At 47.6% G+C, this 24,054-nt stretch overlaps 1 protein-coding gene across 1 annotated transcript in view; it reads right to left on the bottom strand.

The window, feature by feature from the left end:
* Positions 1-2,019: 2,019 nt before the first annotated feature.
* Positions 2,020-24,054, bottom strand: part of LOC144158079 (uncharacterized) — a 58,940-nt gene continuing 36,905 nt past the window's right edge. Inside the window, exons 3-4 of the mRNA XM_077688740.1 lie at positions 7,965-8,144; positions 2,020-3,374 (exon numbers count right to left, since the gene is read on the bottom strand). Of these exons, the coding sequence (XP_077544866.1) occupies positions 3,135-3,374; positions 7,965-8,144 (420 nt within the window). The 3' untranslated portion in view covers positions 2,020-3,134. The remainder of the gene's footprint in view (positions 3,375-7,964; positions 8,145-24,054) is intronic.

Here is a 24,054-nt window from a genome sequence, read left to right as displayed (position 1 = left end):
CCATGGGTTCGGGCTAGTTGAGCACGCTCACGATATTGAAACGCCGTCGCGTGCACTCAACACCGCCCCTATTGGGCAGGTGCAGTAGGGGCGACAAAGGAATATGCCCAGGGTACGAAGGGAAGACACCCACGTCCCAGTTGCATAATTTACATTACACATTTAACAGTACAAATACGTACTTCCCTTTAGGTGAAAGGGGTGATGGGGCGCTACGCGCAAGTGTGCGCGTCGTCGGCGCAGGTCAGGGAAAAATCCGGGGCGCAGCGCAACCGTTGTGCGCGCGCATCGCCGTGCTGGCGAGATCGGCTCGCAGCAGCGAGGGAGACGAGGCCCGTTCGCTCACAGGCGCGTACCGCACGGCGTGATCGTCAAGTGTTAGGTACGGCCAGAGTCCTTCATTGAAGGACTCTGGTACGGCCTTACTATATGCAAGCGTAGGGACAACAGGAGCAGCCGAGGACGGGCTGGCCACCGGAAGGGCTGGTGGGCTTTCGCCAGCGCAACAGAGTTGCAGCCGGCTGGTAAAGAAAGCGTCACATACCTTCGGCCAACGCCTTCGGCGTCCTGGAAGCGTCTCCCCGAAAGGACCCCCGCGCAGGGCGCGTGTTCGCGTCCCGGCGAGAGTGAGGTTAGCTCCACTACCAGGGCGGAGCGCCCGCTGCGTGACAGTGTTTTATCGCCGCAACGGTCGCTGCAGCCTTCACCTCAGGCAGGAGTTTGAGAAGACGGCCCGTCTCTACACAGTGGCGCCGAGACGAGCTGGCATTTCGGGGGGAGAGGGGAAAAGCGCCGGGCAACGGCACAAACCTAGCGATCGCGCAATGGCTCGGGCGTCAGGATCCCCACAACCGGAAGCCACAAATAGCGGGATTTCTTTCCAGGCAAGTCAGATCGAGACGTGCCGTATGTACAGAGTTGGGAAATGCGGCTTCATAAATATTGCTACGGGGAATTAATTAAATTACCCGCAAAGAGGGCGCTACATGTATTGTGCTAGCCGGGATCATCATCGAGACGGGAATGAATGGGACGCTGACGGGGAAGCGCGTAGGGTTCGTACGCTGGCTTGCGCGGAGCTCTCTTCCACCGTGTCTTTTGTTATAACTAGCCCGTGAATAAGTATTGTAGATACACCTTTGTAGATATACCGCTTTACCTTGTATCAATGTTCCAATAGCGCGCCATTATTGCGCCTCCAATAACAGTATTTTTCAATTTTGTGTGGTCTTGTTCTTATTTTCGTGTTCACAGTTCATTTGTCCAACACTGTACATCAGGTAGCGGCTTGAAGACGTCACCAGAGGTCCTCTGGAATGTGATGGCTCACACTGCTGCTCAGTACGAGTTCGGTGGGCGCTCGATGCTTGCCCGCACCGCATTTTGCGTATGCGTGATAATAAAGGGGCATAACCACGACCGAGGCGCGATTTCCAGTGCGCTTGTTTTGTTGTTAACTGTCTGGGAGAAGCGTCGCCGGCTTCGAAAGCTGCCGTGGGAAACGGGAGGTCACAGCTGCTTGTACTGCGACGAATATTTCGAATATACAGGCCGTCGGCTTCCGTACTTCTCAATATTTCGAACAGAACAAGCCAGCTGCTAATACCTCGTCTTGTACGTGGTTGTTGGCTTTGCCGATTCTCGATGACCGATCACGAGCATACTGTGAAAGTACTTTTTGTAGCATTGCGCAAATTAATGCACGGAAAATATAGTATCACATCCTTTTACATTGTCATGGCATGAGGCATATGCCGGCATAGCATGCGCATGAGACTGTGCGTAGGAGTGTTAAGTACAAACCGTAGCCTTCTGTTTTTGTAATTACCAGCAGATTTTATATGAGGCTTGTTACTAGTACGTGTGTTTATTGGGACCGACTTAATGGCTTCAGCACGATACCAAAAACGTGGTCGGTCGAAAGCTCTGCGCGTACAGAGCACGGGTGACATAGCCATCTTCACACAACGACCGCAGCAATCATCCCCTTCCGATATTAACCCTTTCAGCCCTGATTTTTTTATTTCGTGCAAAACAGTGCTTTTTGTGTGTTTTCTTAAATTTTAGGGTCCCAAACAAAAAATAGAGCTGGAAGTAAAAGCAATAACAGATTTATTAATGAGGCAATTAAGACATCTGACAATTTAGCAACATCATCACTTTTGCACATTTTCCTAAACCGTATGACTACATGAACCTACAAACAAAAAATCGGCTTCGTAGTGCACGCATTTATAGATTTATAAGCTTGGAATAAAGCTGAGACCGCCATTTTTTTTTTCAGCCTCAGTGTCGTAATTTCGACTTCACCGAAGCTTTTTCTTTTTTGTAGGGAGTAGCTCCACTAAATTGAAACAACAGTGATATCTATCGCAATAGGCATCATTGAAGGACGATTCCCCCCAAAACTAGCAGTTTTGGTTTCGTTCTCTATGCGCTAGAGGATGGCGTCAATTGACACCACCAGGGCCGGAAGGGTTAATAGGCATAAACTGAAGTAAAGACCTTAGGAAGGGCAGAAAATTTTCTCAATATTGAATTTTGTGCCAATTATTTGCAAGTAGTCATAGAAACTTCAATACGGAGCAGCTATCGTCGATCTCCACCGGTTCTCCCGGTGCACCGTCATAACTTATTTCCACAGAGTGCTCTTTTTTTAATGCGTTGGGTTGTTTTCGAACGCAAAGACGGAAAGAGAAAAGAAAAGAGCTCTATTCAGCCGCGACTGTATTCGCCCCAAGAAATGAATAATAGGAACGAGCCACTAATTTGTGCAGTCACCGTCAAAACCGCCAAAGGAGAAATCTTTGTTATGCGGTCAGGCGAAAGCGTCACAGCTAACGTTGATTGAGAAATCGCCTCGCAACACCTATGCTTGTTGAATGAAGGAAAACAAGAGCATTTCGATGTATTTCTGTGCGTTTTGCTATAAAGGCAGCAAGAAAATTGATATAAATGAATGCAAGTTTGTGCACTGTTCAGCCAAGTGGCGAAAACGAAATAAACACTTCAAATATCCGATTTTTCAAACGCGGCATTTAACGAGGTGACCTAAACTTTACAGAGCTTGAGCAAAACAACACACTGGTCGCGTGGTAACCATTATACGCCGGAAGTACGCAGTCCTGCCCGGTTCAGAGCGCGACCTCGGAGTCCGTGTTTATACGGTAGAAGTTGAAGGCCCTGACGAGTTGGATGCCGTTGTCGTCCATGAAGGCCGGGATGTGGAATGCCGCTCGGATCGGTATGAAGGTGAAGTTGCCCTTGGTGAACCGGTAGCGCTGCTGGAACTGCGCGAACACGAGCCGGTGGGAACCGGTGCCCGCAGCCGGCATCGGGCCCTCGTACGCTGCTAACACGGTGCCGGCCGCCAGCTGCGTGCGACGATACGGGAGGGAACAAAAATCTAAGAAATGGCCGCGTATCTGCTGCTTTCGTTGCAAATGCCGACTAAAGACGATGGTCGACTGGTGCTAATTAAATGCACCCCTGCTCTTTCGGCTCACCTCTCATGCTGTTCCTCTCCTGTCTCGTTCCTTCCGACATAACGCGTTAGAGGTTTGCACAATTTAAATTTACCGCGTTCCACTGCTCCAAGTCGGTTGCTTCGATGCCAGCGCTGCCGTACGGCGGAGACGCGCGTGAATCAAGGCACCGTACAACAACGTTTATAGAACCACGTTGCCCTACTCCACGAGCCTTTCAAGCGGAACGGGGAACCTATCTAATGGAACCTTTCGTTGATGTTACCGTTTGATTTCTTATATGCCGCGGCCGCCAGGAGCGCGGGCAACAGCAGGCGACGGTTTCTGCAGTATTTCATTTGCTGTGGCAAAAGCCAAGCATCCATGATTTTTTTTTCAGTAAAGAAACACTGCAAATGTCACTCATGTATTGATTTTCTGTCTTATTTGCGTAATGTCCTAATGTTGACAAGTATGAACATTGACACAGAACTTAGACGTTTAGATTTGGCTGTGGATATATAATACTATTGCGCTGCTTCTCTTTCACTTCGGCAGGGTGGTTCGATCAAGTCACAGACAGACAGACAGACAGACAGACAGACCACAATTTCTGCGTTTGGTTAAACCAAGAAGCACTATTGTCTTTAAAACTCCTAAGTGGCATAGTGGGATAAATTCGTGGAAGCCGCTCCGCTATACACCGAACTCCTTCAAAGTAGGTTTCATTGCAATGCGGAATTTCGTGACAAGAAATTTTTTTAGGGTTGTAGGGACGCAGCCCCTACGAGCGCCCGCGCAGGGTGATTACTGTGAAGTGCGCGCGTCGATCAGCGATAGTGGCGTCAGTGCGTCATGAGCCCGTGCGCTCATGTGTGATGAACAGTGAGACGGGACAAATACGTGTAGTGCGCATAACCAACGGAGTGTCGTAAAAGCGGCTGCTTCCGCGGGCTGTGGACGGGACCGACGGGCGGCCAGCCACAGCAATGACGCCCGGACAGCGAGGAGCAACCAGCGTCCGCGGCGGACGCTCTTCACCCGTCGTCGGCACAAGTGACTGAAGACATCGTCGTGAGTGTACAGTGCTTCAACTGACGCAATGTTGTCTTTACGCGCACGCTGGCTGTACTACCGTAACAGTGCCTCCAAAGTTGCTTCTTTGTTTTAAATGCAGAGCATTTCTTTAACTCACAATGTCACCCGTCCGTTGGCGATCGGCGTCCGCAGCCAGCCAGCACGTGCGCCCCTCCCCCGCTCCTCCTCGCTCTCAACAACAGGTGCGGGCGCGCATGCGCGTGCTCCGGCGCTGAAACAGGCGTTGCAGCAGCAGGTGCTACCTCCTCTCCCTCTACTGCGCGCGCTGCGAATATAAAGCGGGTATCGGCGCGGCTCACTCCATTCTACTCCTGCGCTCTGTTCTGCTTACTGTCGAGTTTGGTCGTCGTCGAAGTTCATAAGCGATGGAAGCAACACCTTCAACCAGTACCGCGACGCGAGCCAACGTCAGCGTTGCAGTACCAGTTCAAGACATCGTGCCATCCTCTTCATCGCATCGACGGCAATAATAAAGATCCAACCGATTGCCCCGCAGAGAGGGTGGGGTGCAAACGATGGCAATAAATAACACGTTACGTACTTACGTCTCTCGTCTCTCTCTCTCTCTCTCGTCTCGCAACCCAACTACCCAACACCTACGACAACAACAACTACAACTACCACCGCCAACTACCACAACCTACGCCACGTGACCGCCCCCAATGCTCTGCATTTACTCGTGTCCCTCGCGCGGGGACATGCGACGGATGCTTTTTTCCTTCCTTTGTTCTCCCGGAATAAACCAGTGATTTGTTCTCATGTGGATTGGCGTTACTTCGTCGGGCGGGTTCGGGCTCGCGAACCCTTTACGTTCGAAGGGCGTTCCTTCAGGGTTCACACCAAAGTAGGAGAGCACTGGGATTTTGTTTTGCGGGTTTAACGCGCCAAAGCTACATACGGGATATGAGGCGCGCCGTAGTGGAGGCCTGCGGATTGCTCTCTGGGCCTAACGTGCGGCGAAATCTTGGCACGAGGGCGTTCTTGCTTTTGTCTATCTGAAAAGCGGCCACGGTGGCCGGGATCTCTTATTTTATTATCTCAAATAAATGCATGAAGCGCAACAGAACACGCCCTTTATAAAATTTGCTTCACTACTAAACACAATAGCATTGCTGGGAAGTCATCTTTCTAGTGGCAACGTAAGTAGCGTTGTGTAAAGGTATGTAGACCGTAGCGGCTTTCATGACAAACCTCCACAATACGCTGGTATGCCTGCGGAGACACTTGAAAGTCGAGCCCCGTTAAAGTCGGCTTGGTAACTGCACAGAGATATGTTGCGGGGAAGACGTCTTCTCAGAGGAACCACGCAAACTTGTTTATAAACGCCCTAGGGCCTCTTTTCATTACGTTACATTCTCTTGTGCAGCGATGTGTGCCCCGTCAAGCGTTGCACCACGGCAACCGTGTTTCGGCATTGAGTGCGCATAGTAATGGTGACACGGTACTCTCCTCCGGCGGATTGCTTGTCGTGACTCGTGTGGGGCGCGTGATCTGGCCCTAGGCCTCACCTTTCACGCAGAAAGAGCGTTCGCCATCATGCGCATCCGGACAAATGATCTGAACAGGTGTACACATATGAACACAAATGGATCTCAATATATCTATCTTGGTACAAGGCATTACAAGGTTGGTGCATTTGGGGGATGTTTAGCCCTTCGATGGCATCAAATCGGCTGAGCTGACAATGCCTGGAGTCTGCTCAAATCGCTTCGTACTTTGTCTCTGGGTTCTAATTCCTGTTCTAGAGTATTTCCACTTTCGTAGAAAGCCTTGTAGGTGTGTAAGAATAACTCACAGACCATAAGAAAAATTAGCTAAGAGCTTATTCGCTCTACTTTTGAGCAGAGATCGGGCCTTCATGGGCAATTGACTAAACCGGCCATAAAGACAAAATGATATTTTGGTTCAGTAAAAAGACCACTGTTAAGTTCGGGCTCCGCATGTAATCAATGTAGGCCGCCGGTGGCTCATGTATTGGCGTCGCCTCCGCTGGTAGCTACGATCCTGTGTCCCTTTCATGTAGCCGCACGGACGCCAAGTTCGGAGACGCGGAGAGCGTGTGTTGTGCCCGTCCTTTTGTGTGTCAAAGGACGGGGGTGATTAGCCTGAGTATCTCTGTCGCGTCGGAGGTGGCTGGGTCATTCGGCATAACAAGCTGACGGGAAGCCAGATTATCGTATCTCTTAGTGTTGAAAGCGCGCGAGGGGTAAGTTTGGAAAATCTTCGACTCCGGCGGCGGCGTTGGTCGTTGACGGGTCAATCGCCTCGGAGACCACCGAGTGGGCCTGAAGCGCGTCTTCCGGTGGGACTGGCGGCAGGCGGCGGCGCCCTTCGTCTGGGAGGGAATTAGCAACCCTCATTGTCCCGCCGCGCACGCAGACGCACGGCGTCGCGGGAGGCGCCGCGCGGAGGGAGGTCAGCCGCGCGAGGACCGCTCCGGGCCCTCGGCTTGGCTTTTGTGCAGATGCCGCCCGTAATGTGTGTCCACTTAGGCCACAGATGTCCTGTATTTGCTTGTCGGGTGCTATGGCGTTCGTGGGAAACGCACTTTGAGTGCATAAGAGACGTTGGGTCACGTGACCGCAGGTGGGGACATGTGTGTGATTGGCTGGTTTCTGTGGGCAATCAATGGTTTGTAATAATTGTTTTGAAAGGTTTTTCTCTCTTTCTTGAACGCCCCCTTCTTGGAGGCGGGGTTTTTGGTATCAAAACCGGAGTGTTGGGTTTTGTCGGGGGTCGGTCGAGAGGCGATCTAGTTCAGTATAGATCTCGGCCGATCAGGCGGCTGCTGTCAGGGTGACAATGTAACCGTCATTCTGACCTGATGTAAAGTTGGAGTAATGTAAATAGTGTAAATAACCCTAGTATCCAGCAAGGAAGGCAGTCCTCATCCCTCACCCGCTCCAAGCATCGGTCGTCGGTCATCGGAGCGGGTCGAGATCGTCCTCTCGGCTCGCGCATCAAAAGAACATCACTATTTCATCTCCATCAGTTCGCCAAGAAGATGGAGAGGCGGACTACCACTTTGTTCCGACAACAATGGCAACAATTCTACCGGAAACTTTAAACAAATAATGGAAATATCGGGAAAACTCCGCGGCCACCTTGCCGTGATTTCTCTGTGACGTAACAGAATTTTGCTTCTTACGATTGGCGGCCGCCTAGCCACCGCCCAGAAACACGGTGGGGCCATTGTGGCCTCTAGCACCGTGACAGGCATGTCTTTAGTGCTGACCCGTATTGCGTCACTCTTACCCATATTACGTCACCGTAGCACCAAAAGAAAAAACGGAGCTGCCAAAGGCTAGGTCCTTCCATTTCGACGAAGTTGCATTTTGTCCCCACGGCCCCTCGGGCAGCCCCGCGCTTCCCGTCACTCTGAAATGCCGCGAGCGCACGCACCTGGTGTCCCGGGATGTTGACCACGAGCCAGTGCAGCCACGCGCGGTGCCGGGGATTGGCCGCCGACGGGGAGTCCGCGTCGAACAGGCCCAGCGTGTGGAAGTCGGTGGGCATGCCGCGCAGCTGCACGCGCGGCGCATCCGCCACGGCGGCCGCCTCGAGCTCGTTGCCCATGTCCACCTGCAGGGCACGAAGAGGGCTCACCCGCCTGTCTGCCGCCACAAGGGTCGGTTAAGCTGCCCTTCCGAAACTCCCGTGGCGGTGTCAGAGAGAGGGAGAGGAATACTACGTTGGGAGTGAAAGAGGGCTGCCGTCAGGACTTGGCCTGACTCCTCCCGGCCGCGCAACATCTTCTCACAGAGTTGAGGAGAGGGAAGTGGAAAGGTTGTGTCTGCGGGGCATTTGCAGAGGGCAGTGCCCAGGGTCCCGCACACCGGACGGGGGAGGGTGGAGGGGGAATGCTCAGCATGTGGGCTGAAATTTTCGTCACCCCGAGTCTGGAAAAGTCACCCGTTTGGCGACAAATCACCAGTCCTGGCAACCCTGCCGCCTTCTTCATGTAGTGGTAGCTGCATGCGGCTAAAAGGAGAAAATTATTCCACGTTTTGATTGGCGTCTGAAACCACTGTCAGTTGGGGACAAAAGTTAGGGACATTTAAGGAATTTGTTGTTGCAGCGAGCTGGCCTCGCGCGTCGCCTCCTAGGGAATTTCCTGTAAGAAGCTGAGTGCCGGCGTCTAGCAGCAGACGACGCAAGAAACGGCTGGACATGACGCTTCCTTTCAGTTTTGACGGGTGTCTTGCTTGACGATATTATTTTTATGAATGCGGAGCGTGCCTGCCTGACCGCGTCAATGGTATCGCCCCAAGTTTGTCCTGCGCTGGTTCCTTTATTCTTAAAAACTTTTTTCTCCTCTGTGTGGCCCTAATATTACTGCTGCGCGCCGCACCAACTAATCATCAGGCTTGGAGGACGTCTTCTTTATTATTTCTCCGACACTGAATTACCTCTGCGTTTAAGTTTCTGGCTTCTTTCAAGAACGATGATAAAATCAAAGAAATTCCGTGCAGAGCTGCGAGATTTTCTAGAAGCGCGAGTGTGTAGCGGGGAGGGCAGTAATATTGATTGATTGATTGATTGTGGGGTTTAACGCGCCGACGCAACGCAGGCGATGAGGCGCGCCGTAGTGGAGGGCTCCGGATTAATTTTGACCACCTGGGGATCTTTATCGTGCGCCGAAGGAGGGCAGTAATAGCAATAGCAGCTTTACTTGTGCAGTGTGTAACTTTTAAACTTAAAAAAAAAATGTAAGAGGAGTTATTTTCCTTTTATGAGTTTTCAGATCTGGTCATTCCAAAATGCACATTTATTGGCGATAGATGGCAGCGTAGCTTATTTAGTGGGTGTAAATCTAAACAAATTTGTGTTATTGCAAGATGCTCGATTGCTATGACACTAGCCCTATGTAGTAACTGATATAGAGCAAGCATTAAATCGCTTCCAACTTACAGGCTTCAAGAGCAGATGTGAAGGCTAGTATTAAAATATGCAAAATTTTTAGAAGCTGCTGTTGTAAGTGAACCTCGAACAAATGAATTATAACTTTTCAGCTTGAGAGGTACAACTTGAAATGGTTGTGAATGTTGGCTACCTGGCAGTTCGTTGTCTAAACTGCAGCATAAATATCAGATAAGAGACCAGGGGACGATGACGTGCAAGTGCTCGAGTATTGTTCTTCACATTATTTTCATGTTCCTGCACCATTTTCCACTATTTCCACGTTCCTGCACTATGTAAAAGTAATATACCAAATGAAGGAGATAGTTTTTAGTTTTCTTTATTCCCAGTTTCACAGCCAAAGAAGATGACAGGTATCAGAGGTGCCCAGCACAAACGTTGTAGTGCATCCAGATGCTCGTTGAGACCTCTGTCACTGAAAAGTAAAAAAGAAATACCATTTTAAAAACTGGTCAAGCACTACATATTGCCGCAATCATTAGTATTCATTGACACGACGGATGGTCAACCCCCCACCCCACTGTCATCATCGACTGACGGCCAGAGGAAGACGACGTTGTTTGCTCTCGACAAGCGCGCGGTCGCTCTTCTTAGGACCCAACGAGTTCGTGGCAATAAAGCAAATTCCTTCAACCCTAAACCACCAAGGCCCATCGTCCTATCGGTGACAATATATTTCCTCAAGAGCCTCCCATACACAATTCAAATGACAAAATAGCTTAAACACAGTATACTATTATTATGTTCCTTTCGCGTATGTTTTTTAGTATGCGTATGGACACTGACGTTTCTGCTGTATTTTTTTTCTTTTTTTTGTACACGCTTGGCAGGATTTTCTGATGTTCTTATTCTTCGTTCAATCTGCTCAGGTACCACACCCCTCATTAATGTCCGTTGGGGCAGAATGGTATCTTGAATAAATAAACATAGAACACCAAATACCTGGAACTACTTCTACAAATTAACGTTCCTGTGGCAGTTTAAAAAATTATATAATAAATAATAAAATGGCCCATTTCCACAAAAACCCCTATTACAAATAAAAACACGGCCAACTACCGCTTTCCTCAAAATTTTGTATACCAGTCTCTATGAACCAGGCAATAAAAGTAAACATCTTTAGAGGAATTTTGTTTGCACGTAAAATGCAGGCAGTAGTGGTCCCAGAAATTGGTTTTCGAAGGGGCGATTTTTTTTTTTTTGGGGGGGGGGGGTAAGCGGGGGGGGGGGCGAATAAAGAGCCGCTCCTCTCCTTGCACCAGTTTTTCGCAGGAGGTGATAATCATGCCGGCGTGCGCGCGTATGCGGAGTTTGCTTTGTACTCGCTTAAGCACAATCACTTGGCGGCACAGTGGTTTTTTGGTCCCCTTAGGCGGTACACCGGCTGGCTCGAGCCCGAATTTCTGACGGTCGCAACACGTTTGCGACCTCGCACAAGTGGAATTCTTAGAAAAAAAGAAACAGTAAACAGCGGGGGGGGGGGGGGGGGGGGGTAGCAGCTTAACTTAGGTGTCGCAGAAGCTCTCATGCAACGATGACCGGTCGCGGAATAAATGGTCCCGGAACAAATGGTCCGGAACAAATGGCCCCGGAACCTATGGTCCCGGAACCTATGGTCCCGAACTAATGGTCCCGGAACAAATGGTCCCAACTTCAAAGTAGGAAGAAATGGTCCCACCACTACTACGCCTTAGCGCTTGCATGAGGGAAGGAGGGGGTCAATGTATTTATATTTATGCTTGTATCTGTGCACAGTGTATTTTGCATCTGTTCGTACACAGTATATTTGCTAATGCTGAATTTGCTTGAGCTCAATGCTGTATACAAACTTTTTTGTCGCACGTGTACGATCTCCCGTGCTTGCTTTGTTCGTACTTTTTTGTTATTCCGAGTGCCAGGCAAACCAGTGGGAACCTTTCAATCAAAAATCTGCGTTTACTGGGCCGCCCTCGGCCGGTGTTTAAAGTGAATACAATAACGAGCTACCGTAATTTTCTTCGTGAATGCAGTTTTCTTATGAAGTGTAGCAACACAACTGTTTAAATTAACATGGCTGACGTGCAGTACTCGCAAGAATACAAAATTTTGTTAATGCTTGAGAAGTAAGTCTGACTTCATCCAGTGCGTCGAGCCTATTTACAGTGACGGTATTATTTAGGGTATGTAAAGTATCAAAAATGTGAGTGGGACGGTACTGTTGACCGCCAGTCAACATAGAGCTGTACTGGTGCATTGCGCTCGCCGTTTTGTCGCTATTTCAAAAGGGCACTTTACTCGATGAGGGTTTATTAGATTGGCTAAGCTGAGTTACTGTGCTCACCACCTGAAATGCTTCGATATCTGCAGTTCGAACCAAGCGAAGCAGCACTAATCAAGATTTTGCACCTCGATAATTTTACAGCTTGCAATTTAGAAACTGGTTTTTCTCCGAAAATAGGCAATACTTTGCTGACGGGCGGCCTCTCCTGAAAAGCCAAAGCCGAACGTTTAGAGCGGTCTTCGCGCGGCTAACATTCTTACGGTGTCGTCGCCTTCCCGCCCTGCCTTTGTCGCCGCGCTCGCGGGAACAGTGAGGGAATCGTGGCTAATCCCTTCCCAGACTAAGGGACGCCGCCACCCGCCGGACTACCGAGAAGAGCTACTTCAACCCGAGGCGAATTCCTAAGGCGAATGACCATCAACGAACAGCGCCGACGCCGGCTTCGCAAATCGTCAAAAACTAGAGACGGCACCCTTTCGCTTCCCGTCAGCTTCTCACCGAACGACCGCATACACTCCGCACTCCGCGTATGCACTCCGCGACCCCAAACTTCGCGTCTTTGCGGCTGCATGAAAGGAACTGAGCGTACAGCTAGAAGCGGAGGCGACGCCAATACATAAGCCACCGGTGGCTTTCATTAATTAAATGAGAAGCACGAACTTAACAGTGCTCACCGTCGCGACAGCCTGGCTTGACCAGCGGCTCAGCTGATGCTTGCTATCAGACCAGACGTCCGCATGTCTCGACACTGTGCCTGTCAACCCCCTCGCTTACTAGCGGCGTCTCGCGACACGTGCGGCTTCCTAGAACACGGCCGGACTCACAAACAATCAAAACGTGGAAAACCGAAAAAAGGAAAATATTACAAAAATCCAATACCAAAAGATAGAGGAAAGTAATAAATAAGAATGGTCGTCTTGAACGTATGAAAAATTCCACGACTAAAATAAAAAGGCCGGATAAAATACGCATAAAAAAATTCCGAGAACGGGCCAATCGTGTAATGAATGCCCTGCACTTTCACAAAAATGCGTGGTTGGCAGAAGTACCGCGTGTAATCGTTCTAATCGCCCAAATTGAGCTAACCGGTTTAACGAAATCTGAAAAAAAGAAAACAAAACTAAAGAAACTTAAAACGCCGACGCTGTGAAGTGTTCTTCCTTTGCGGAAGCGCATACATTTTTGTCAGTTAAAAACGGTCAATCTTTTCGACTAGCACACGTCAATATCCGTAGTGTTCACAAGCACTGGGATCACTTTTTGGCTCTAACCTCTCCATATTGTTCATTTTTTGATGTTTTCGTCCTTACGGAAATAAACGTGCCTTCATTTCTTCCGCCGCAGTATAACATGCCCGGTTTCCAGTCGTTCTCTTACACCCGACCTATTGGAAGGGGAGGGGGCGTGGCAGTGTTTATAAAAGATAACTGGTCGGTATCGGAATGCAGTTTTGCGTTTTTGAACGCTGAAGTTGTTGCCCTGCGCATGAGCACTCCCGAGTTATCTTTGGTTTTAATATCTGTTTACCGTCCACCTTGTTGTAACGGTCCATTGTTTTTAGAGGAGCTTGATTGTGCGCTAGCGTCCCTTGCTCGTGAAGACAACATATGTATGGTTGGGGATATTAACATTAACACCCTTCGCCCAAACATCGCTCTTGTAGGTGATTACCTTGATACTTTATCTAAATTTGGACTACAAAATACTATTCAAAGCAAAACACGCGAAGAAATGCTTTCTGGTCGCTTAGTCTCATCATGCATAGACCACATAAACGTCCGGGTTGACAGTCTCAGCGTAAAGTCTGCAATTGTTGAGACTAAACTGGCTGATCATTACTTTGTCTGCAGTTCGTTAACAAAGGAGACTGCTACACCACCTACTGCTTGTGGTAGAATACAAATCTCGTTAGTAGATCCAAAGGTCCTTGATAAAGTAGTCGAACAACATGATTGGCAAAACTTTATTTTAACTACACCCCACAGTGCAATTTACGCTGACTTCGTTGCGCTGTTTAACCAGTTTAAGCAACTAGGTACCCGCGTTGTAACTATCCGACAACGTAACTCGCACAATACTTGGATGACTCGTGAAATACTGGCTGCAATAAAAGAAAAAGACATACTTTGGGCCCAGTCAAAACGAGCCCCTAACTGTGTAGAATTAAGATCTAAATTCAGGCAGTCCAGAAATCGAGTAAATGCTATGATCCGCTTGGCTAAACGAAAACACTTTAGAAAGAGATTTTGGGACGCCCGTTCAGACAGCAGAAAGACCTGGTCGTTGCTGAACTGTCTGAGAGGTAACACTAAACAGAATCATAATGACGACTTTATATCCACGCACTTTTCCTCACCTGGGCAAACTTCCGCAGATAACTTTAACAAATATTTTTCCCAAGTTACCGGTAGTTTAAGACAAAACGCACAGTCATGCTCCCTCCAAAAAAGTATCCTTCATTCGGCTTATCTTCCACTTCTAACAGAAGATGAACTCAGAACAATTCTTTATAGCCTGAAACCCAACAAATCGCCGGGCATAGACAATATTTCTATAAATGATCTGCGCAGAAATTTTGCTACCATCAAGCACGTTTTGTTAACCCTACTCAATGCTGTTATTGCCAGTGGCGTCATTCCCATCAATATGAAAACCGCTGTAGTGCGTCCACTGTTCAAAGTTGGCGCGCGCAATAAAATTGAAAACTATCGGCCAATTTCTGTATTATCATGCATCGGTCAGCTGTTGGAAAGCCATATGTTGCGAACCATGACAAGTTTTCTGGAGGTGAACGACGTCCTTTCATCCAGCCAATATGGGTTCATTCGTGGTAAAGGCACGCAAGTGCTTCTTGAAGAATTTTCTGATATGCTCAATTCGAGTTTTGAGCACAATAAGGTAGCGTGCGCGCTACTTTTAGATCTCAGTAAGGCATTCGACAGCGTATGTCATAAGCTGCTATTAAACAAACTTTCGTTGCTGGGATTTCGCGGTCCTTTTCTATTGCTATTAGAAAATTATTTGCATGGCAGGCGGCAGTGCGTTAAGATAGGTCGAACCTATAGTGATTTCACCACGATCACAGCGGGTGTTCCACAAGGCTCTATTTTAAGTCCTTTATTATTTAATATCTATGTCAATGATCTTAGCTCGCATATAGCCCTTCCCTTGTTCCAATATGCAGACGACACACTAATTTTATCAGTTGCGTCAATTTATTCTGATGCGATATCGCCTTTACAAGCAACTGCCACAAAAGCCATGGATTGGTTTGCGGCTACTGTTATCACGGTTAATACTTCGAGAACTCGCCTTATTTGTTTTCACAATCCATTGAAGAAAATTAATCTTGCTTACTCTTTCTTTCTACACACATCTGATTGTTTCCCGTTTCCCTTGTAATTGCACTTCAATAAATTGTACAAATACCGTAAAATATCTTGGCGTACATTTTGATAGTGATTTATCATGGAATACGCACCTCGCCTATGTTTGCCGGAAGCTTCGAGCTGTGTCATGCCTGCTGTATAATATCAGATATTTGATGCCGATGTCAGTACGAAAAACTGTTGTTCATGCTTTGGTCTATAGTGTGCTGCGATATGGTGTCACGGTTTATGGGTTTTGTGCCTCACGATGGAAAAATAGGATTGATTCTATTTTGCGTTCACTACTGCGTAATGTGGCGTACGACCTGGACCTTGCCAGGGATGTTAACATATTTGCCATGTTATCTATGCCAAATTTCGACTCTCTGTTGCTACAAACCATTGTATTGAAGCATTACTGGAGTAGTAGTTTTAAGACTCCGTACATTCCGACGCGCTGCCTCCGCCCTAAAGAACCGTATCTGATACCTAGATGCGCCACGAGATACGGAAAAAGAAGTCGAATTTATTATGTGCCCCATGCCTTCAATCAACTTCCTCCAAACTACCTCTCTTTTCAAACTAAGTATAAACTAAGGAAAGCGTTAAGACATTATATTGTATAAGTCCTTTCAGTATCCTGGTGATGTTTACCTCATTGACTGCCCAGTAAACAGTGTTATGTTTGTTTGCTAGTTAGCTACAAATTTCTGTTATATTAGTTTTCTTTATTTAGCATGTTTGTCCGCTCTGCCAGGCACTGCCGTTCAAGCCCTATGAGGCTTTGGTAGGCCTGACTTCTGTACAGTTTCTCTTTTTTGCTGAAAATAAAGTATTATTATTATTATTATTATTATTAAGAAATTAGAAACTGCACTCCAGCAAAATAAAACAAATTTAAACAGAACCCACGTGGAGTTTTATAGAATCATTTTGCCTGAACAGGTGCCTGGGACCATTTGTTCCGGGACCATTTGTTACTACTTTCGAGTTGGGACCATTTGTTCTGGGACCGTAAGTTCCGGGACCATAAGTTCCGGGGCCATTTGTTCCGGGACCATTTGTTCCGGACCATTTGTTCCTACACCTGCAACGATGACTTACTTGCTTGTCTCTATTTTTCTGATTTTTCCCCTCTACAAACAAGTCACATGCTACAGTCGCCATGAAGTTGGTCGACATGTTAACACGTTCCAAAAAAGAAAGCTATTGTATAGTGCTTTTGTCTAACATCATTTTAAAGTAATTACTCTCACTCCTGTGACACCTACGGCTGATTCGGCTGCAGAGCACTTCTCTGTGGGCAGCAATTTCTCTGGTGGTCCTAAGTGGCAAAGGCTCAGCAAAACAAAATCCTTTCTGATGTAAGGATGATATTCTGCCAGGTGAGTGCAAGGGTAGAGATTGCTTGACCTTTGCACGATAATGCCTTAATCACGACTAGGTGTAGTTAGTTGTCCTCAACATTTCAGAGAAGTGAAGAGCAACAAATGTTTTGAAGAACGACGTAGAAATGATGGCCAGAAATGAGCAGCCAGAATGTTAAGGCCTCTCTTAACTCCAAACTCAAAACGTCAGCTTAAAACCACTAAAAAATACCTTAAGGAGTAGCACCACTATTAAACGTTCATAACATGATTAGGCTGTACTTAAAGGAGTACTGAGACGAAATATCAAAGCTGAGATAACTTTGCAAAAAGTTTCCTTTGTATATGAAGATTTCAACACCAACCGTTCAATATAACATATTTTAAATTAATTGCAATCTTTGCATGCATCAGAAAGCTTAGAATAAATACCCTTTTGACACTGGCATAAGCAAGACGCGTGGGCTGAATCGCCATGCAGTTCGCCCCAAACTGCCGCCATCAGGGCTCCAGTGACTTAACCAACACACGGGCTGCTGATGGCGCACGCTGCACTGCCTTGTGTATCATGTCACAGTTTTGGGACTGATATCGTGTGGCCCAGGCGCGTGCAACCACGGCCAGCCTGGCCGTGTTGGCTCACTCTAGACCACATGTCCAGTCTCTCCATGATGCAACGAAAACAGTGACATTAACAGCGCCATTCTCTCATGGCTGTCGCCTTGGTGTTCGTTTTGTCGAAGCCGAAACTAACACGAATAAACAAGGCTCAAAATAATTACTTATTTGCCCTGCGGTTGACCATCTAATGTTCTATCCCCACACTTTCGTGGTGCCCCGATGCAGAACGAAATATGGGTTGTATATGCTAAGATATGTTTTGCCTAAATTTCTGAACACTGCGTTCTGTCATGATTTGCCCAATATGTCGTTTTCTATGCTCCGTAGTCATTTCATTCGTGATTCTTGATGCATTGTTACACCCCTCAAAAACATGTGCCTATTATATATGTGTGTATCTTTTCTATTGATTATGCTAAATATTTTTGTTTGTTAATGTACCGAAGTTTGGTTGTTAATTGTGACCACTTCCGACAAAAACGGGTGGCGAGGCCTGTCAAGCGTTGGCTTAACACTGCTTTTTTCTCGCTGCCCCAGTTTTTCCGACTTGTTTGTGTTATGGAAAAGCTGAAATAAAGTTTCAAAGTTTCAAAGTTTCAAGTTATTCTGTGAATCCTGGGCTGGTAGGCAGCCATAGCAATGGGGAAAATGTAACAGGAAAATTTCGTACCAGTACTTTTTAAAATATTTACATAGACACATGAACTGATAATGGCCGCCCTTTCTGCCAGTTGTTGCCCCCCATCTGCCTACTATTCCTCTTCTGAGCATGAAAGACTGGTACAATAAAGTGTCACGTTTCGATTTGACAAGTTTGCAAGCTTACTGATTCACATTGAACTTTTTGTGATATTTGTTGACAAGGATTTAACCTATAACCACTCCTCACTGGCTTGGCTCATGTACAATGCATAAGCTTCACGCACATACTGTACTTGGCACAGTTTCATTGACTAAAATGGAGCTTCCAGCCTCTCCCTGATGTATCTGTAGTCCACCCAAAATGCACTGCAAGGAAAGCCAACTTTTTCTGATGATGACGATCATAGGTGAGGTGAAAAAACATTAAAACGCTTTCCATGATCTGACCTGAACATGGGTCCCTCATGTTATGAAGCTGATGTTTATCCCATCGCGCCATTCCAGCACAGCCGAAGTAATTTGGATGTGCATGGACGTGGAAAATTACACAGAAAATCCACACCTACATCTAACGACAATGGTTGTACACTACGGAAGGTCATCGATTGCCTGCATCAGTAAAGCTCTAGAGAGCACAACTGCAGTGCAGCAGACCGTCCCGATAAGAAACAGGTGCTCAGTACTGGGCTGGTTAATTTGGTGTTGGACTTGGTTTTGGAAAGCTTCACATCCCGCGTTTTTGTCGTTTCAACAGATTGGCAGTTGATTTTTTTATTAAGTCTTCCCGTCAGTAACTACGTCACAGCTACATATTTGGTTGTCATACTACCAGGGTGGTCTGCGAGCAGACGCAGTTTGTCTGCTGCTAATTTCGAGTGTACCACAAAACGACCAACTTCTGGAGGCATTCACCTGCTTTCCATGGGTACCCAGAAAGGATGTAGACCAAGGCTTGCCCTTTAGGCCCTGCACCAACGTCGTAGGGGCCAGGTCCAAGCACTTTTTTTTCCAATAAAAGCCCTCCTATGGAGACGCTGCAGGAACAGGATTAAATGCTGTGTCAGCACAACTGAAAGTTGGGTAGGCTAATAATACATCTTTGAAAAACAAAATGCGTAAAACATGGCGACGTGGAATTATACCACACAGGACAACCCACTACAAGAAAAAGAACACACAGCACGTCGTCCTGTGCGTTGTTTTCTGCAAAAGCAAAAGTGGGCAATCTCTGCCGCATTGTTAATAACAAGGATCATCTAAGGAAAGGGAGGAACGAGTGCAGTGTTAACTATGCGCAGCCTTTAGTTCGGTGTACGATTGGCATGGTTTACAGAATTCCGTTTCCATGTAAGTCCGTGTATGTGGGCCAGACAGGACGCTGTCTAGACGTCCATCTCGGAGAGCATTTGCTTACGATAACGAATTCAACGGGCGCAAATCTTCCTGCGCATTATAAAAAGTGTGGGTGTTACCCTTTGTTTGACGAGACTGTGGTGTGTCCCTCCTGCCTGTACACGTTATTTGTGTGCCTTCAAATTTTCAATGGCTTTATGCCCTGCCACGTACTATTTGTCCCATACGCAGCTTCTTCTATTCACCTTCAATGTACACTTTACTGACAGTTGCTCCTGTGCCTCCTCATAAAGGGTCCAAAATGCCGCGTAACCTTCACAGCCACTCGGATGCTCTGATTCTGCCGCCGTCCTTTGGTCTATCGTTTATCTCTCTCTCTTTCTCTTTTTCTTGCGTCTTTTTTGGATCACGGTATTCCCGCTTTTTTTTTCTTCGGCCGCGATATCCTTACGTTCTCTGTACAGAAGCGACGTTTCCCGTTCATCTCCCGCACCGCAACTTAACTGCCCGAAGAGCTAGGACTCTGATGCGTGCACACGACATACTCGCGAGGCTATCAAACACATGCATACTTAGGTTCGAGGCACTGCACCTCACACAACCAGGACTGCGCTTCTGGCAGTACACGTCACCGGAGCGATCAAACTTGAGCAATGTTATGGGCTCCTACACAAAAGGAACAACAACGAAACGCTTGAAACTGCGGCCGGAGAGTGTGGGTACATAGCATCGTAATTGGAATTTTGCGTGTGCTGCATACTTGGACGAGAAACAGGGACTGGGAAAAGACAAACCACAGGCACGTTGCATTGATACACGACGCAGGCGTTGGTTTGCGCGCCAACGTCTGGTTTGTCTTTTTCCACTGTCTCTGTTCCTCGTCAAAGTATGCAGCGCACGCTAAATTTGAATTCAAGATTATTAACGTCGCAATACTATCGGGAACGAGAATGACAGCTAGGAGGCCGAGGAGGCCACGCAAAGAAGAATTCACGCAGCTTTACGTACACAGTACAGTGGTACAAACACACAAACTACAACAAACAAAATAACGACGTTACTGACCTTGCTGGGAAAATGAGCGCATCGATGCACTCTTTTCTGCTCTTCCGTGTCTGTGACAGCAAACGCCGGAGACCAGCATGGCTGATCTACGCTGAGCTCAGGCTGCAAGTCTCTCTTGAAATGTCGCAGTAGTACACCTAATCGGATATGGAGATCGCACCAATACTAGCATTCACGGTGTATTCACGCGTTTGCAGCTTCATTTGGTAGCAATCAACACAAACTGACACGCTGGGTACTGACAGCGCAAATCGCCCACTCGGGGGGGACCCAGGGAAATGCAGCGCCTACTTCGGCGTTGTCCCAAGGCGCTCAAAAACAAGAGAGAAAGAACCAAATACACAAAACACATCTTCCCCAGATGCACTTTTCGAACGTCCCTAGAACCAGCGGCGAGGTCCCCAGAAGTTGACACATCTGCGCAAAGAAAAGTTGGGGAAACGATTAAGTAGCGCAAACTCTCTTCCCCGCGCCGTTTCCTCCTTGCCCGTCTCTCTCGGCCGCCATTAGTGAGCGACTCCCGCGGAGCGCGCCGCCGGACCGTTTCGTTTCGTATGCGCGCGCGTTGAAGTGCTTGCTTAAAACGCGACAGTTCTGGACATACTTTCACAACGGTGTTCGCAGATAATGTGTAGGAATAACAGTTTGTGATTGGTCAATGCCTTAGCTATCATGCCGCGTTTTGAGGGCAACAAATGGCGCCCTCGTGCCGGCCTATTTCAATCTCCTTTTTCTGGTATCTCACCGGAGATTTAAAATCTGAGACCCTTCTAGGAGATCAAAAACCTAGCATTAATACATTTTTGTTCAGTTTACAGATGTACGGAAGGGCACCTAAAAACGTATGAGCACCAGCAGAGTTCTAACCGCAGAACCGTACTAAAAGCACGCCTAGGTGGGGGGGGGGGGGGGGGGGGCGAGGAGGAGGGGGGTTAGGACTTTCTCCGAAATTTTTTCCAGGCAGCGTGTAAACAGCACCCTGTGTTCCTTTCACCAAAACTCCCCCCTTCCGATGCCCCTTAAACTTTCCCGAAAAAATTCCTGGGTATACGGCCCTGGTCGTGTGTGTACAATTTGCTCAAAAAATACTGAAACCGTCCAGTGGGAGGAAAGTACTTTTATTGCATACGCAAATGTTCAATTCTAAGCAGAATTGGCGCCGCATAGATCTGGCACAAACACACTCCTGGACAGTTTTCGTTCTGCCCCTTGTATATTAAAAAGCAAGGTGTTCTGTTTAGTGGACGCGTTTCGAAAAAAACTGAATCAATCTATGCACGCTACATGGCAGGGAATTTTATTGCCTACATACGCCCAGCTTTAATTTTTCAAGGTCAGAAAATGCACTCACATGGTTCTATTTCCCGGTCAGTTTAAAAAAATGTTTTTGTTCCCTTGTGTGCACGCGTTCTGCACTTGCGACTTATCCATCATCCTTATTTTATGGCAACTAATGCTGACATTCTTGTTGCAAAAATAGGACATTTTGTTCCCAGCAGAGCATACACAGTGACTTTATCCTTGCTCAATTGCTAATGTTTTTGTATGCCGGCGGTATTCCCTGTTATCAATGCCTCAGAACTATTTTTGGGATCGCAGCTATTTTGTATGCCGCATCGCTCACGCCTACTGAGGACCCTGTTCCGAAGGAACGATTGAAACATTATCTTGGAAATAATGTCTTATGCTAAAGTCGCGAATGAACCCCCCCCCCTACTCCTGTGTTCACCACTGACAAGTACATTCACAACAAGCACCCCATAAAAAAAAACAACTAAAAACATTACACTCTTTTATAATAAGTACACACGTATGCACCACATTCGTCATGAAAGTGCACAAAAATGGGGTAAGTTAACATACACTCTCAGAACAGAAAGACCGACCACATCGAGTTCAAGCGAATAGAATATATTATAAAGGAGGTCACTGGTGAAACGTATTTCTTCCACTGCAAATTTTTGCAACTGGAAAAAATCGCGAGCGCGAAAGATTTTGCAGTAATTACCCTGGGCATTTTCGAACACCTCACTGAATGCGAGCGAGCTAGACACGATCGTGATTTCATTGTTACTAAATTGTGTGAGAAAGCGTCGATGGAAACGTCACGCTGTTTTTTTTTTTGTTTCATTTAACCCGAAAGTCAGTATCAGCCTGACTTTCATCTAAAGAACTTCCAGAGGCAAGTATACCTGAAGGACTTTAGTAGTGACTGCTTAACTCGGAAATCCTTCCTCGGTGACAATAAAAGCTTTTTTCTCCCGGTGCAGTGCAGCCATATATCGCTCGTAGTTTAATGTCATTTTTCTCTCCTGGAACAACAACAGCTGATCGCCTTTTTCAATGCTACGAAGCAGCCAACGACACAGCAAGTCAGTATCGCGATGCAGCCGAGACCGCCTTGAGAAAGATGTACCTGCGTCTGTCTTCACGTGCAGCGCACCCGTCTTCCTACGCTCCCTAATGGCGTCGCTGCCCGGTGAAAGGGAAAATCGCGGGGGGGTCATCGGAGGTCATTGGTCACGTGTCGAGCCCGGTCCAATAGGGGAGCGGAAAAGGACGGTGGGGTGAGGAGAGACCCAGATGGCGAGGAGAAGATTCTTCTCGCCTTTCTGTACAATGGTTTGCGCTGCCTTTGAAAAAAATTCCCACCTCCCCGCGAGGGGAACCATGCGACGCATCGTGGGGTTCACTTGGTGTTTCCGTTGGATTGATTCTGAAATCGTGTGAAACGTATCGGGAACGCGTATGATTATTATGTTTTATGATTATTATTATGGCCAATCTTGGTCAATCTCTCTATGTGGTATGCTTGGGGCTTTGCTGTCACAACGACCTTTACTCCATCATTGTTGCTGTAAGTGGGAGCTTCTTTTCTTTTATTGCAAGTGTTAATCATTGCCCCATCATGCGTTGTATCAATAGCTTCTTGACGTAGTTTGAATGAGTCAAGGATATAAGGCGCGTTCGTAGCATTTGATTCTGTCTCGGTTTTGTGGCGCAGTGGGAAGAGCACCATGTACCTCGCGTTCCGCCCACAGGGTCGTGGGATCGAAACCGGGCGCCGCTAACTATTATTTTTTATAGTGTATTGGGAGGGGTGTGGACGAGAGAGGGGCATCGGAGAGGAGAGGGGGTGAGCGGCGGAGAGCGCAGCTCGCGCGGCGAGGAGAATGGGGGAGGGGAGGACGACAACAAAGCCGACGCTGCATGGACAAGGCGAGTGAATGAGATGCAGTCGCATCTAAAAATACAGGGGCCTTAGAAACGGATGTAGGCCCGTTCGTCACATGGCGTTTCGTCTAGGCCGGTTCGTAATAGGCCGTTTGGTCACATAGGATCATTCGTCATAGGCCAGTTTGTCACTTAGGAAAGTTCGTCACAGGAACGCAAAAACAAAATTCGTGGCTTTTTTTAGACGTAATTGGTGATGAGGCATTACTATAACTACTTTGCACACCTTTTCGCAGTACCTGTACTCTTACTGGCCACCACGGCGATCTTAAACCGGCAGTAAGGCAGGCCCCAAAAACGTTTTGGCTTTCGGGGAACCTGTGCACGAATTATCCTGGTCCTGCAGTCTAGCGTGCCTCGATGCGCGCCCGCTCCGCGGAGCGGGCGCGCATCGAGGCACCCTACTGTAGTCCATACCACTCCCACCCGTCCCCCTTGCCTTTCATATGAATGTCACGGTAGCAGACGCACGCGGCGGGTGACTAATTTGCAGTGGCCGTAGCACTCCTTTTTCTTCCCTTTTTTTCCTTTTCGTACGCTGCTCCCTCACTGGTAGCAAAGTGCTCACAGCGTGGTCATTTTTGGCCCTTTTCTTGGAAAGCCTTTTTTGTGGGCACATAAGAACTCGCTGGAACTGTCCGAAAGGAGGATATAAAAACGTG

The sequence above is a fragment of the Haemaphysalis longicornis genome, unplaced genomic scaffold, assembly GCF_048455015.1.
Source record: "Haemaphysalis longicornis isolate Haplotype H1 unplaced genomic scaffold, Haemaphysalis longicornis Haplotype H1 scaffold_10, whole genome shotgun sequence".
Lineage (NCBI taxonomy): Eukaryota > Metazoa > Arthropoda > Arachnida > Ixodida > Ixodidae > Haemaphysalis > Haemaphysalis longicornis.
Note: the sequence above shows the minus strand (reverse complement) of the source record. Positions and strands in the feature narration are given on the sequence as shown.